Here is a 14,790-nt window from a genome sequence, read left to right on the forward strand (position 1 = left end):
ACCACTGGGTTAGAGCATCAGGCTCACAAGCTTGAGGTACTGACTTCAATTCCTGCACTTGAGCAAGACATTTTATTTCATGTAGCTGCAGTTCACTCACCAATAGAAATGAGTTGCAACATCACTTGCGCCAAGCTGTATCAGCCCCTTTGCCTTTCCCGTGGATAACATCAGTGGCATGGAGATGGGAGGCTGCTGATCTTCCATAAGCAACCTTACCCAAACTTGTTTCTCAGAGGGTAACTTTCTCAGTGCAAACCCATGATCATTCATGACCAAAAGGATCTATTTCTTACCTACACAGTAACCCAGATAGCCCTAACTTACAGAGTGGAATGATGCACTCTGTTTCTGACCACAATTTTGCTTTTTCTCCACATTGACTTTCAAGAGTGACACTATTATTTCAGGTTTAAAATTTTTCAGTAGCTTTAAACTTATGCCGTTAGCTTCAAATAATCATATTCTCAATATATTGTATGTACATCAATGAAAAATAGGCATGGCTGAAGGGTAACAAGTTTGCTTTACAATCATGTGGATCCTGGTTTACTTTCTTCATAGAACACCTTCAGCAAGTTTTCTTTCATAGCCTCAGGTAAAGCTAAGCATTATGAAATTAGGTAGATGGAAACTGTGCAGAAGCCCATCAAATGGCTTACATGTTCAGTGGTAGACTAAATAATTTACTCAGTATAACACAGCTGCTAAATACTTGTGGGCTTTTAGCAGAGGCCACTATTGCAAGCAATTACACTAGGTATCTTGGGCTTGCGAAGACTTATTGGGGCAAGCGAAAGTGAAACCGTCAATGGCACCTGTGCCCAGCATCGCCTTCCTGGCACCTGTGCCAGATGGCATGTGTAAAGACATTTGAGCGAGATCATTGCCAGTGCCGCCGAACTGGCTCCTGTGCAGGTGGCACATAAAATACACCATTTTGAGCATGGCTGTTGCCAGTACTGCCTGACTGGCCTTTGTGCCGGTGGCACGTAAAAGCACCCACTACACTCTCTGAGTGGTTGGCGTTAGGAAGGGCATCCAGCTGTAGAAACTCTGTCAAATCAGATTGGAGCCTGGTGCAGCCTTCTGGTTTCACCAGTCCTCAGTCAAATTGTCCAACCCATGCTAGCATGGAAAGCAGACGTTAAACGACGACGATGATGATGATGATCTTGTCTAAAAGTGTCAAGTTTGCCTTACTTTCTAATCTCAGAGGCTTTGCAAAATGGAGCTCATAATGCCGCTCTTCATCCAGTGACTAACAACTGAAAAACATTCAGTGAAATTAAATCGCAACAATATTTTTGTAGATCCAAATTATAGATCTGCTACATGGTAATAAAAGCATTTTCACCACTGATTGTGCTTCAATAGGATTACAAATACAACGAGTAGTTAGTAGGAGGAAGGGTATAGTAGTAGTTGGGTTAGGACTGAGAAGATTGGAATTTACAGATAAGAAAAAGAAGAAGAAAGTTTAAGACACACAATGAGTTGTATTATAAGTCCGTCTACTCAGTATTCACAGGAACAAAAACAAGTTATGACAGAGCAGAAGAGATAGGGAGAAAATAATGCCTGCAAATGTTTCGATGAACATCTTTAAGCCACAAGAAACCAGCATTAGATACTTACCAGAGCTATTTTCTTCGCAATCAAAACTCTCCGACAGCATTCCTTGCCTTGGACACACAAACTAAACAGTTGCTCCATTACAGAAATGAGTTGGTCTTGAGCAGGAGACAGAGTCAAATTACCAACACCTGTCAGGCTACCAAGACTTGCTGTAGTACACAGAATAAGGAAATTTATTCATTATTTATCAAACTTGTAGGATAATAGCCTAGATATAAAAATAAAAACAATATGCTGTACAGTAATCTCTTGCTATATCCTGGTTCACCTATTACAGTTTATTGTTTAAGCTTACATCATTTCCTCCATGATGCTGTTTTGCATTTCTAATAAAATAAATATATGCAAATTATAAAAATAATAATAAAAAAAAAAATACAGCACAGTACTGTTTCCACTTTGCAGATTTTCACCTATTGTGTGTGTGTGTGTGGGGGGGAGGGACAAAACACCCACATTAGTTGAAAGATTACTCTACTCATTAACACCTTGCTGATGGTATCATTGTATAAGGTTTGTATGGTTCTCAAAAGCCTTTGTACATGTGCAGAACTGTATGTTTTGCATGCATGGATAAAGTGGAGTTGATCAGGCATCAAACTTCTTATTTGTTTGAGTTATTGCAATAAAAGATGAAATGTCATTAAATTGTAATATGGCCCATATCCTATCTTCAAACAAGTAACACAGCTGGACAATATACATACACTTACTGGAGCACACACACACACAATATCCAGTCAAAAATACTGGACCAATAGACAAAGATATAAGGAAATAAATTTTTTATTCTTCAAATATATTTGTATTTATATAGACATCTTTTGAATTATTCTTAAATTTCATTCTCTCTATATATAATGGGTTTTTATAGAAATAAAACTTTCATAGAATTCCATTGATGTCTCTTCATATATGTGTTTTGTTTCCAAATCTCTCATATTCTTTTTACTCATAAACTATAGTAACTTCACAAAATAATACTAGCCAAGCCTACATAGACTTAGTTTGCTTCAAACCACACTAAAGGATGGGCCTTGAATAAAGCTGCATAGATTGATAACCAGTCAAAAGTAATTGGATGCAAATGCAATTGCTATCTGTATATGCATTAATGTAGACATACCTTGAATACAAGATAAGTGTACATTAACTCATATATTTTTTTCTTGTGACTTGCCTTGCATTTACTTTGCATTGTTCTGGCCTTACCCATGATCCATATATATATATATATATATATATATATATATATTTGAAGGTTTGGAGGTGATGTACAGAAATTATATATAAAAAAATTTTTTTTAATTAAGGTACTCAGAAATCTGGATGATATATATATATCATCTATAAAACTCCTTACTCACCTGTTTTCCTGCCCATTTTGCATGCAATTCTTTCCAATGCAGACGTTTCTTGGACGCCCTGTTATTCATTGCTAAGATAAGATATTCTCTCATTTTTCGATCTTTTCATGCATTCATCTGCCATCACCACTAATACTTAATTATTTCCTAATACCTACTTTTGTAAGCTAATTATTTCAATTGACCCTTCAATCTATAACTTCCTTAGTCTCTCTCTCTCTCTCTCTCTCAGCCTTTCTTTCACCTTAATTCTTCATGTAATTTTCTAAATGAAATCTCTCCTCCCTTCTCCCTGTTCTCATTTCGGTTACATATTTTTGTACCAACTCCCTAAATTAACCCTTGTTTGTTTGTGGTGCACCTGCACATTCCCACCCCCACCACCAATACCGGATATCTATCCATCTACCTATCTCTTCTCCCACCTCCATCACCGGATATCTCTCTCCTCTCACCAGAAACCCCCTCCCTCACTGGTGGTGTACTCTATCATACCTGTAATCTCCTCCCTCTCTCTCTCCCGGGACAAATGCAACTAGTTTAGCTGTCCACCTACTTAATTGGCTATCTTTCGTTTTCACTCAAAATCTGTCAACAAACTACTCAGTAATTTCCATGGACGTATTGAAGTGGAAAGAGAAAGTTAATGGGCTGTACATGTATGCTGTTCCTGTGTGTGTGTGTGTGTGTGCGTGCGTACTTGTCTTGTGTGTGTATGTGCACATGCTTGTTCTTGTGTGTGTGGGCATGCTTGTTCCTCTCTTCTCTCACCATGGTTCCTGAAACGAAGAGGGAACTAGGCTACTGGAGTTCTGTGATGGATGTAAGCTATTAATCTGCTTCAGGAAGCCAGACAGCTACCTGATAACCTATCTATCAGGTGACTCTGCTAGCTAGATTGATTTCATCCTCACCAAGCAGCAGGATGCAAGGTTGCTCTTAAATATAAAGACCCTCCCTGGTGAAGAATGAAGACGTGTATCCCATATGTGTAGATGTGCATTAGAAATGTATTAAAGTGAATTCACCAACCATTAGAAAGCCGAAAGAAGGATGTGCCATTGTTGAACTGTCGAGAAAACTTGGTGGCGGGATTTTTGTTGATATCTGCAGACTCTAGCAGAAGTTGCTTTATTTCAGGTGCTATTTCATCAACACTGATGGAACCAATGCTGAGTCGGATGCAAGTCTAAAGAAGGGGGAAAAAAACAAAAAAACAGAGTTAGTATCTTTCAAAGTTATTGCACTTTTTGCTTAGAATTTTTGTCTGTTTCTCTAAATTGTAATTTTAATGTTCACAATTACTGAACTTTTTACAGATGATGGTTATGGATACTTCTTCGTGAAAGAAGGAACCATTTCGACAAGATTCAAAAGGGTGTGTGTTATTACTTCAAATTCTGTAAAACAGTAAATCAAACACTGCTGCCTCTTTCACCATCATTTTCATCATTTTCCATGTTTGCATGGGTCAGACATAATTCATTGAGGCTGGTCTGCAACAACTGACTGCCCATTTATTCACCAACCCACATATGCTTCCAAGCAAGGGATGATGCCCATCTTTCAAGCAGAAAAATAGTAGGTGAAAGATTGGCTCAGTCATCTTATAACAATCAATATAGTAACTACAATTTGTTTTATTTTATAATTTTTCATAAGAATTTGGTATTCTTATGCATGCAAAAACTTATATATAAACCCTGAGTCATGAGGTTAAAAGTTTCTCCTTCTCATTGACTTGATATTTTGCATTTTTGTTTCTGCATAACACACTCTTTTACACTTTCAGCATAAGGTCGCGAAATCAATGTGAGGATTTTCAATCAACCAAAACATTCTTTAAATGTCGTCTTTATTATGAAATATGTCACATTCATCTCTAATATTTTTGACAATTTGAAATACTAAACCTTGTAGCTAATAATCAAGTCAAACAAATTGTTAGAGTCATTTACCAAAATGATAGCAAGGTCTTGACTATAGAATGAAAACTCAGCAGCAACTCTACAGCAGTCAGACAGATGTGCTTCACTGAGAAGTTCACCAATCAATAGACTTACAGCTCTTTGTTCCTGCAAAGAATAAACAACAAACAAGTCTGAGATTTTAAGATCAATATTTAATATTTTTGTTACTTGAAAAGAATAAATAGATGAACGTAAAACAGACATGACAGTTCTAATTCATAAAGCAATATACATATTTACAAGAGTCATTCAGATAAAAAAAACAGTTATTAATATTAATTGTAATGTCCACCTACACTATCAGAGAATTCACTTTGTTTTTGAGATATATTAGGCATTTTCCCATGCTGCAGAAGCTCGGTCTTCAATGCAGATGTTTTTGATTGAACTGGATATGTTTCCTCAACTCCTGAAAATATCTCATCAATAGGTGCCACCAATGAAGGGATTCGCTGAAAGCACATAACAGAAAAGAGCAAATCAACAATGCAAGAGACAGCATATATAGATATATAGATGTGTGTGTCTGTGTGCGTGCCTATATGTAAATATATGTATATGTGTGAGCATGCCTGTATGTATATCATCATCATCGTTTAACGTCCGCTTTTCATGCTAGCATGGGTTGGACGATTTGACTGAGGACTGGTGAACCAGATGGCTACACCAGGCTCCAATCTGATTTGGCAGTGTTTCTACAGCTGGATGCCCTTCCTAATGCCAACCACTCCGAGAGTGTAGTGGGTGCTTTTATGTGCCACCAGCACGAGGGCTAGTCAGGCGGCACTGGCAATGGCCATGCTCAAAATGGTGTATTTTATGTGGCACCCACACAAGAGCCAGTCCAGGGGCACTGGCAACGATCTCACTCGAATGTTTTTACACATGCCACCAGCACAAGTGCCAGGAAGGCGATGCTGGGCACAGGTGCTGTCACAATTTTGCTTACCCCAATAGGTCTTCGCAAGCCGAGGAAAACAGAAAATAGAGATAAAATTGATGAATAATAATTGATTTACATCAATTATCATTTATTAATTAATTACAAAAAGACATTATCTAATCTTACAGCTGTTTCCATTAGTGCGATTCCCAGGCTTAACCATCTCAGTAATAATATTAGTTATCATTGTAAGTAATTAATTATACCAGTTTGAATGATGGAACTTCACCAGAGTGGAAAAGTAAAGAAAAAGGAGAAAGCGAGGAAACAATGATGTATCAACTCATGTTACTTGCTGTCCCTCTGGGAAACTTTTGGCCAACTAGAATTTAGAAATAGACGAATTGGGATAGTTACAATATTTAGTGGTGTATTCCTATATACAGAGGGAAGGCTGCTGCTGGCATGGGCCTACCTATCATTTATGAGCATTAATACTAATGTTCATGGTCACATGTAGGTAATACACTCATTGGATACAAGTATCCCTTAGATGGTTGTTATAACCTCTCACTTAACTCACCTATATGAAGAATAAGAAAACGGAGATATTGAAGTTAATAAGAGTTTATTATCAATCATTATCTCTGACAATTGTTTCAATTAAGGTCAGTGAAATTAAAAATGTATTAAAATCATATCTCTGAGCTTAATCTCTTCAGAGTGGGGAAAGAATATACTATTAGAAATATTATGTGTTAGTTATTTGAAAGGGCTGTGATGATTTGAATTCTTTTATTAAAAACCCATTTGAATTCTTTTACTAACATAAAATATAAATTTTCTACAATGCTAGCTATGTATATACAATTGTACCTCCCATAATTCCTGCAATAACATTTCCTCTTCCAGTTAATAAGTGCACCTCCATGTATAACTAAATTTCATCTACCCATTACAACATTGTACAAAATATGAATCCTGAAAAATATACTCTCTCTGATGAAGGAAGCAGTATCTAATTTATGGAGGGAAAACACTCTTAAAATCTATGGATTACTGTGCCCTTGAAATGGCCGTAAGAATACTACTACCGACAGTTTATCTAAACAGGATTACCTATTTTCTTGGATTAGTTACATATATTTTCTGAAGAATCTAATCTCAACTGACTTTCCTTTATTCGCTCTTTTCCTAAAACTTTATTTTATCTACATTCTCGTAAGGGCAAATTTATTTTCAAATATCTTTTACAAAGCCATTCTACAAAGTCTTTTAATATGATTGTAATTCTAAATGTCTCTCTATATATATCTTTATACAGCTATACTGTAATACATACATATATATCATCATCATCGTCGTTGTGTAACGCTTGCTTTCCATGCTGGCATGGGTTGGACGGTTTGACTGAGGACTGGCAAACCAGATGGCTGCACTGGCAAAGTTTCTACAGCTGGATGTAATGGGCATTGGCCAGCAGACATGTCATAGCAGTTGTCCTTGCATCATTCCACCATCAATTATGCTGTCCTTGCCACCTCCTCTGGATGCGGGTGTCAAACTAACATTAGTATAAGCAATGTTAGTGCAGGTATAAGTGAAGACATATAGAGGCTAACTAGTTAATCACTGTCACCTCCATTGATGGTGGGCACCATATACCCTACTAGCATTAGTACAGAGCAATGTTAGTGGAAATACAGGTAAGTTAGGTAAATAGGTAGGATAGGGGTAGTTAATTTGTTATATGTAAGCAATAAAACCCAGTGATGCATAGTCATGCAATATGAATGGAACAGATGGGGTGGGGGTCAAAGAGTGTGTTTGAATTTCAGCAATATGAATGCAACTAATGGGCAGAGAGTGGGGTTAAAGGGGTAGCTGTGAGATATGATATAAAGTTACGAAAATAAAATAATCTCTTCACAAATTATTCTGATATGATTATAATAACTCACCTCAACTTTTGGTACTTTGGCCATAATTCTGCAATACCACATCTTATGACTGAGATCATTTATATAATTAGCATAGAGATTTCCTGAAGGGTCAGGTGCATCTATCAAACTTTGTACACAGAGTTCATACATAATGGCCTGTTCATTCATGTTTGTGTTATTCTGGTTACATTTGTTAATCTCATCCTAACAAAACATCAGAAAGAAAATATTTGCAATTTGGACAAAGAAGATAAACATATAAGCTACTTTAGTCATATAAACCAATTATTATATGGTTAACCATATAAACCAGTTAGAAGATAGTGAGAATATTAAAACTGAGATTTTACACACCAAGTTTTACCACTGTGGCAATGGCAAAACTGCTTAATATGAGGCGGTATCGAAAAGTTCCTGGACTAGTTCTGTAGTGCACCAGCAGATGGCAGCATACTGTTGCATGTGCAGTGAGAGATAGCAGTGACCTTCACGAGGCAGTGTGCCAAGTGACATCACTGCGTTTACTTTGTAAGTTGTGAAATTTTTTTGTTTTTTGTGATCACGTGTGTCTGCTGTAGCCTGCAATTTTTTCATGGACAGGAACAAAGAGTCAGCATGAAATTTTGAGTGAAACTTGGAATGTCTGCCACAGAGACATTGAGCATGCTTCAGTGATGAGGCAATGGGTTGTACACAATGTTTCAAGTGGTACGGGTGCTTCAAAAGTGGAAGAACATCTCTGGAAGACCTTCCATGGGTGTCACCCCTGGCATTGTGCATTGAGAATTTGTTCCCCCCAGGGCCATCAATTCAGAGTTCTATTGTGACGTTTTGAAGTGTTTGTGGCAGGACATTCAACAAAAGGAACTGGATCTGTGGAGTGTGAAGAATTGGATTCTTTACAAAGACAGGGCACCTTGTCACCAAGCTCTCCTCAGCATTGAGTTTCTTGCCAAAAAACAACATGGTATTGCTTCCACACCTACCCTATTTGCCAAATTTAGCACCTGCAGACTTCCATATTTTCCCAAAATGAAAATGCAGCCTAATGGTTGCCATTTGAAAACCATTGTTGAGATCAAGAGCAAATTGCAGAAGGTCATCAACTTGCTTACAGTAAATGACTTCCAGGTTGGATTCCAAAAGTGGCAAGAATGATGAGACCAGTGTATTGCTGTGCAAGGTGAGTATTTTGAAGGAGATGGTGTTAAAACATTGGTGAATAAGTTATTTTTCATTAAATGTAACTAGTCCTGGAACTTCTTGATGCAATAAAGAAGAAATACAACTGGCAACCCACAATTAACTGGTCACAAGTTTTAGATTTGACCATTTTTCATTTTTTAAGTTATCCAATTAATTCAGAGGAAGCTACACTTTTATCATGCTAATTTTATAAAGTCAGTTAGTATTGACTTGACAACAAAAAGCTAACAATTTTCTTTCACAATATTTTACTTGTTTAATATAAAGCTGATAACAATGTAAAGCAATATAATATAACAGTATGGAAGCCAGTAACAAAATGAAATTTAAAATGTAACATTCAGTCAAGAAACAAAAGCAAAACTTTTATTTTCTTCTCTTGTATGACCAGATAATGTTGTCTTAGCATGTTAGTCAAATAATACAACATGTCATCTGCTCAGCAGATTTGTCTTTCTTCTTTCCAATTTGTTTCCATCTCACTTTCTCTTTGTGGTAGCAGTTTCTTTTTTTCTCACAGTATCTTCTCTCTCTCTCTCACTGTCATAGCATATATTCTGTTATCTTCCTCTCTCACTCCCTTCTGCTAGATGACTTTCACATTCTCACTTTCTCTATTCTCTCAACATTCTTCTTTTGCCATTTCTGAACACAGACACACATCCCACATATATCTAATTTTTCTAAATAATGATACTTTTTGTCAAAAGGTTAAAAGTTGAGCTTTTAGTGACGTTAGACAAAGAACTAGTAAACATAAAACTATTAACCAAAAATACAATACTAAGTAACCAATGAAACAAGGTGTAAAGTTAGAGAATGAATCAATTCACACATAGTTAAGAAAATTAGATGCACATTTTGGACAAAATTAAGTAAGACAAGAAATTACCTGGAAAAACTGCACAATTCTCATAGGAGATACACCGTATCTATTAAATTTTGCAAGACAATCTTTCCAGAAATTTACACGGATAAATTCAGACAACCAGCAATGACTTTTCTGTAGCTTTGACTTTTCATTATTAATCTAAGAATTGAAATAAAATTTATCAAGTTCATCATCAATAGTATGTTTGCTTTTCAATACTGCTATGAATTAAAAAAAAATATACAAAAGGAAAAGAATCCAAAATTAGGTTTGATATATTTAGTTAAAATAACCTCTTTTTAAGTTAAAAAGCATCAATGTCTTATATGTTCAAACTTACATTTAAATAATAATTTCAGCAAGTAACAATGCTGTCTTGATATTCATTGCACTTATTTTTAAACAGGTGGCTGAATGCTATGATAGATAAGATCTATTCCAACAAAGGTTAAGGGTATTTTAGTGCTGGTGATTTGGCATTACTGACTCTGCCAATTTGGTAAGAAACAATTTAGCACAGAAAAATTCTTGTTTATATTCTATGTAATTAACTGATACTTACAAGTTGGACATGAACCACAGCAGAAATTAAAGAGATACTCGTATTTTCCAAATGAAAAACTAAAAGCTACATTTCTCTTTATAACATTAACAATATAATTAACAAATAAGCTCTTGCTATGAAAGTAAAGGGAGATAACTTCATATTTTAATTTAATTTAATTTTAATATTTCTGCCTTTCTTTATTTCCCTGTTCTTGGCTGAATGTGCATGTATGTGTGCATGTCTATCTACTTTTAGTACCAAACCATCTTTGTCATTCATTCTTCCTATTATAAAACAATATGAGCATGGTAAAATAGCTGTACAAATTGTTGGTTGTATACTGAGAAATGTGATTTTCTTCTGATTTTTATTCTTCCAAAAATATTGAGTGTAAAGAGAATAGATCATGTGTCCTACTATTTTGCCTTCTTTGTTTTTCACCAGTTATCAAAATGGATTTGTGATGATTAAGAAAAACTTGGTGGCTGCTTCTAAACTTTATTCAACTCAATTGTTTAGTTACAGTTTAGAACAACATGTTGTTGTATATCTTATTAATATGGTCTCCAAGACTACTTTAGGTTGTACCATTCAGTACTGGTTTTAAGTATGGACATCCACAAATGAATATTAAATAACAGTAATAAAATAGGACTCTCATCATCTGAAACACTTTATGACACACTTCCAACCTTTAATACATCTATTTGTCTCACTATTTATATTACTTTATATTAGCCTATGTTAAAACACATCCTTCCTACACAGATTTTCTCTCCAAATGTAATACTACAATTCAAACTAAACCTATTTCGTACTAACCCTGATCCAAATATGTTACCTCTGAAACCAAGGAAACCTTCCATAGTATTATTCACTGTTTTGTTCCATCAAATATGAAAAATGAGTGTACTGATTGTGAAGACACGGTAAGAACATAGTTTAAGTACATCTTCAGATAGAAATATACTTACATATATTCAGCAAGATGGTGTTTCCATGATAAATAACTTGGAATATGAAATGAGTCCACAGATTAAAATTGTATACAAGCCACAATGACTTTAAGTAAGCTAGAGTTAATTGTTGTCAAATATTTTAGGAGAAATGTTATTAATTACCTCAGTAAATGTTATTTCTTCATGATTGATATCAGCAAACTCACACAACATACGAGCATCATCATAGAGCTTCTTGTTAACAATTTCTGCCACTAGGGGCTCCACCTGGGTGGCTAAATGTTGTCGATCTTTCACCAGGAAAGAGGAGAATGGGATAGTGAGTTGGTTCTTCTGAAGGATTTCAGCCACTTGCAAAAGTTGAGAGTAATTCAAACCTGTTAAAATAGAGACATACTATTAAAATAGAAACTATCAAACAGAAATTTAACATCAGCAAATCTTTTAATTAGATATGAATCTATGTTAGCTGTCAGATTAGTTATAAGCAGAAATTACAAATCTGCCAATGAAAGAGCCTCTGTAAAATCAGTCAACCAGCTAAAATAAGTAACTAAATTGCTTCACATTTTACACTATCTTATAAATGGATGAATATGTAGCATCAAGAATTCTTGAATCTTATCTATAAAAGAAAACAGAATGATGATAGGTTAAATTTGGTCAAACAATGGAATACTGACACACAGACATATTTTCTAACTTCAAATATATATTTATCTTTTATGTTTTACTTGTTTCAGTCATTAGACTGTGGCCACGCTGGGGCACCACCTTAAAGAATATTAGTCAAACAAATTGACTCCAATACTTATTTCTTTTCTTAAGCCTCATAATTCTTTCTGTCTATTTGCTGAACTGCTAAGTCATGGGGACACACCAGCACCAGTTGTCGAGAACTGGTGGAGGACACAGACAGACAAACAGACACACTTTATTTGTATTTATATACCATTGCAGTGTTGCACACTCATTTTTCACTGTTTGATATTAGCATATATATATATATATATATATACACACAATAGGCTTCTTCCAGTTTCCATCTACAAAATCCACCCACAAGGCTTTGGTCAGCCCAAGGATATAGCAGAATACACTTGTCTAAGGTCTCACACACTGGGACAGAAACCAGGTTGGGAAGCAAACTTTGTACCACACAGTCACACCTTTGCCTACATATCATCATCATCTATTAATCTCAGTTTTCCATACTAGCATGGGCTGGACAGTTTGACAGTAGTTGGATAAGAGTGAAATGTAGAGAGTACTCAATAGCTTAGGGCATGTACAGGAGGAGTACAGAAGAGAGAGAGGGGAGTAAGACATCAGATGGGACAGAATGCATAAGAGGGTGGAAGGAGCAAAAGTATGATGGGAAAGGCAGAGGGATATTAGGGGATGGAGTTAATAGAAGAATGATTAGCAATAGTTAAGGGTGGATAGTGAGATAAAATCAAGAGCAGGTTACCCACATGAGTGAGAGTACATGTTACAGCTGGGTGAATCTAGAGTGTGTTACATAGGGCAGTTTCTTATATGTGAGTCCAGAGAAGGAAGGGATCAAAGTGAAGTGGATCAGGAGTTAGGGTGACAGATGCATTTGAAAAAAGGTCTCCCACAAGGCAATATGAAAAATACACCTTGACGAAAACTGGGGATAACCTGAAAATTAATGCACCAACACAGAATAGAAATAAAATTTACAATCAAACAACTGAAGAAAGTAAAACTATACAAAAAAAAAGAGAAAACTGAGAAACATTGGCCTCAAACAAAAACTACAGATGAAGCAATAAAACACTCAACAAAGTAACTAGCACCATCAATATGGCTTGACTGAGGTTGACTTAGGGCTAAACAGCAGTACCAAATATACTGGTCAGCAGCTTACAAGTCAATTTGCCAAATCTATATAGTGTACAAAAACAACACTTTCAGATTTGCAATTTCCTGTATAGATAGCCACAAAGATCTGTTTTCTCACCTATGCCTTTCAACCCTAACCTCCACCACCTTGAGACACTACCTTAAAACAGTGCCCTTAAATGCGAACAACACTACACTCATATCTTCTACTTTTGAGACAAACTTTCACCATTACATCAATCCTACATCAGTTATTTAGAAACTTGGCTCCCAAAATGAGAGACTTAAAATAGCACTTACCAAATCCACTGTTTTCCTCTTTAGTGGCATCATCAGAGACCATCAAGTACAACCAATCATTATACTCAAATTCATCACCACACACACACACACACACACACACAATACTTCTACAGAAAAGATGACATAAAATGTACAGGCATACTAAGAACATTTACAGGTAACCATATTGTGCAAAACGTAAAAATATAAGTGTGCAAACAATGTATTTCAACCATCAAAGGTTATGCCTGCTTTTGTTGGGCCTCTTTTCTCTCCATTAAAAGAATACTATAATAGAATAAAAAAACAGAAGACTGTCTCTTATCAAAAGCTGTACACTGAAACAAAAATACAAAACATGAAAGATTACATCCTAGACAAGTGAGGAGCAGTTTGCTACTACAGCAGACTCCAGTCCTCACAATCTTCACTAAACACCCTGACACATGAACAACACCACAGAACATGATTACAACAGTACACTAAAAACACTATCTCATCCACTCAGCAGAGTTAAACAGAAAAATAATATACACAGAAACAGATGCAGCATGAATAACTTCATCAGCACCAAACACTATCTTTGAATGCAAACCATCAACAATAAATGTAGAGGAACAACAGCTGTCATGTTCTAACCAAGTCCACCTTGCCTGTCTCTGCTGTGGCTATCACTAGAATCTCCAGGCATACAGAAATGGACTATAAAGGGAAAGTACATATCCATACTGTCACACTGCACTTCAATTCATCATTGCATGTCAGATTGTGCACTATATTCATCAGTTATACATAGGCCTGGAATATCTGAAACAATAGGGCTGTGGGTTTGACCTCGTCATTCAGCTGACTACCAAGAGATCACAGAAGTGTTTAATCGGGTAATCAAAACAGGTATGAGAGAGTGTAAATTATTTACCTGGTTGATATGTGAATACTGAAATGATATTATACTGAGTTAAGTATTTCAAGAGTTTCACAACATCAGAGATATTTGGCAAACCTGTCAACAGCTCTCTAATAAGGCACTGACAAGTTTCCTCTTGCCATGAAATGTCACCAACCATTGGAAATACTTGCGCCATGTGATTAATAGAGGACATCTTATCTTTAGATGGCTACAAAAAAAAAAGTATTTACATATAGTAAAGATGTCAGCACTTTGATGATGGAAAACAAATGAAAGATAAATAAAAGTGTAAATTTGCATTGTTATTAAAAGATTGGCAATACCTATAGAAGTTTATATTATCTG

General features: G+C 35.8%; 1 protein-coding gene across 2 annotated transcripts in view; it reads right to left on the reverse strand.

Annotated features, from left to right (window-relative positions):
* LOC106869329 (spatacsin) overlaps positions 1-14,790 on the reverse strand; it is a 110,830-nt gene that overhangs the window by 38,562 nt on the left and 57,478 nt on the right. For both annotated transcript variants that reach the window (XM_052974099.1, XM_014915038.1), the window contains exons 26-33: positions 14,455-14,653; positions 11,547-11,761; positions 9,900-10,037; positions 7,820-8,005; positions 5,272-5,427; positions 4,964-5,080; positions 4,038-4,194; positions 1,639-1,787 (exon numbers count right to left, since the gene is read on the reverse strand). In XM_052974099.1, the coding sequence (XP_052830059.1) occupies positions 1,639-1,787; positions 4,038-4,194; positions 4,964-5,080; positions 5,272-5,427; positions 7,820-8,005; positions 9,900-10,037; positions 11,547-11,761; positions 14,455-14,653 (1,317 nt within the window). The remainder of the gene's footprint in view (positions 1-1,638; positions 1,788-4,037; positions 4,195-4,963; positions 5,081-5,271; positions 5,428-7,819; positions 8,006-9,899; positions 10,038-11,546; positions 11,762-14,454; positions 14,654-14,790) is intronic.

This window comes from Octopus bimaculoides, chromosome 17 (genome assembly GCF_001194135.2).
Source record: "Octopus bimaculoides isolate UCB-OBI-ISO-001 chromosome 17, ASM119413v2, whole genome shotgun sequence".
NCBI classification, from domain to species: Eukaryota; Metazoa; Mollusca; class Cephalopoda; order Octopoda; family Octopodidae; genus Octopus; species Octopus bimaculoides.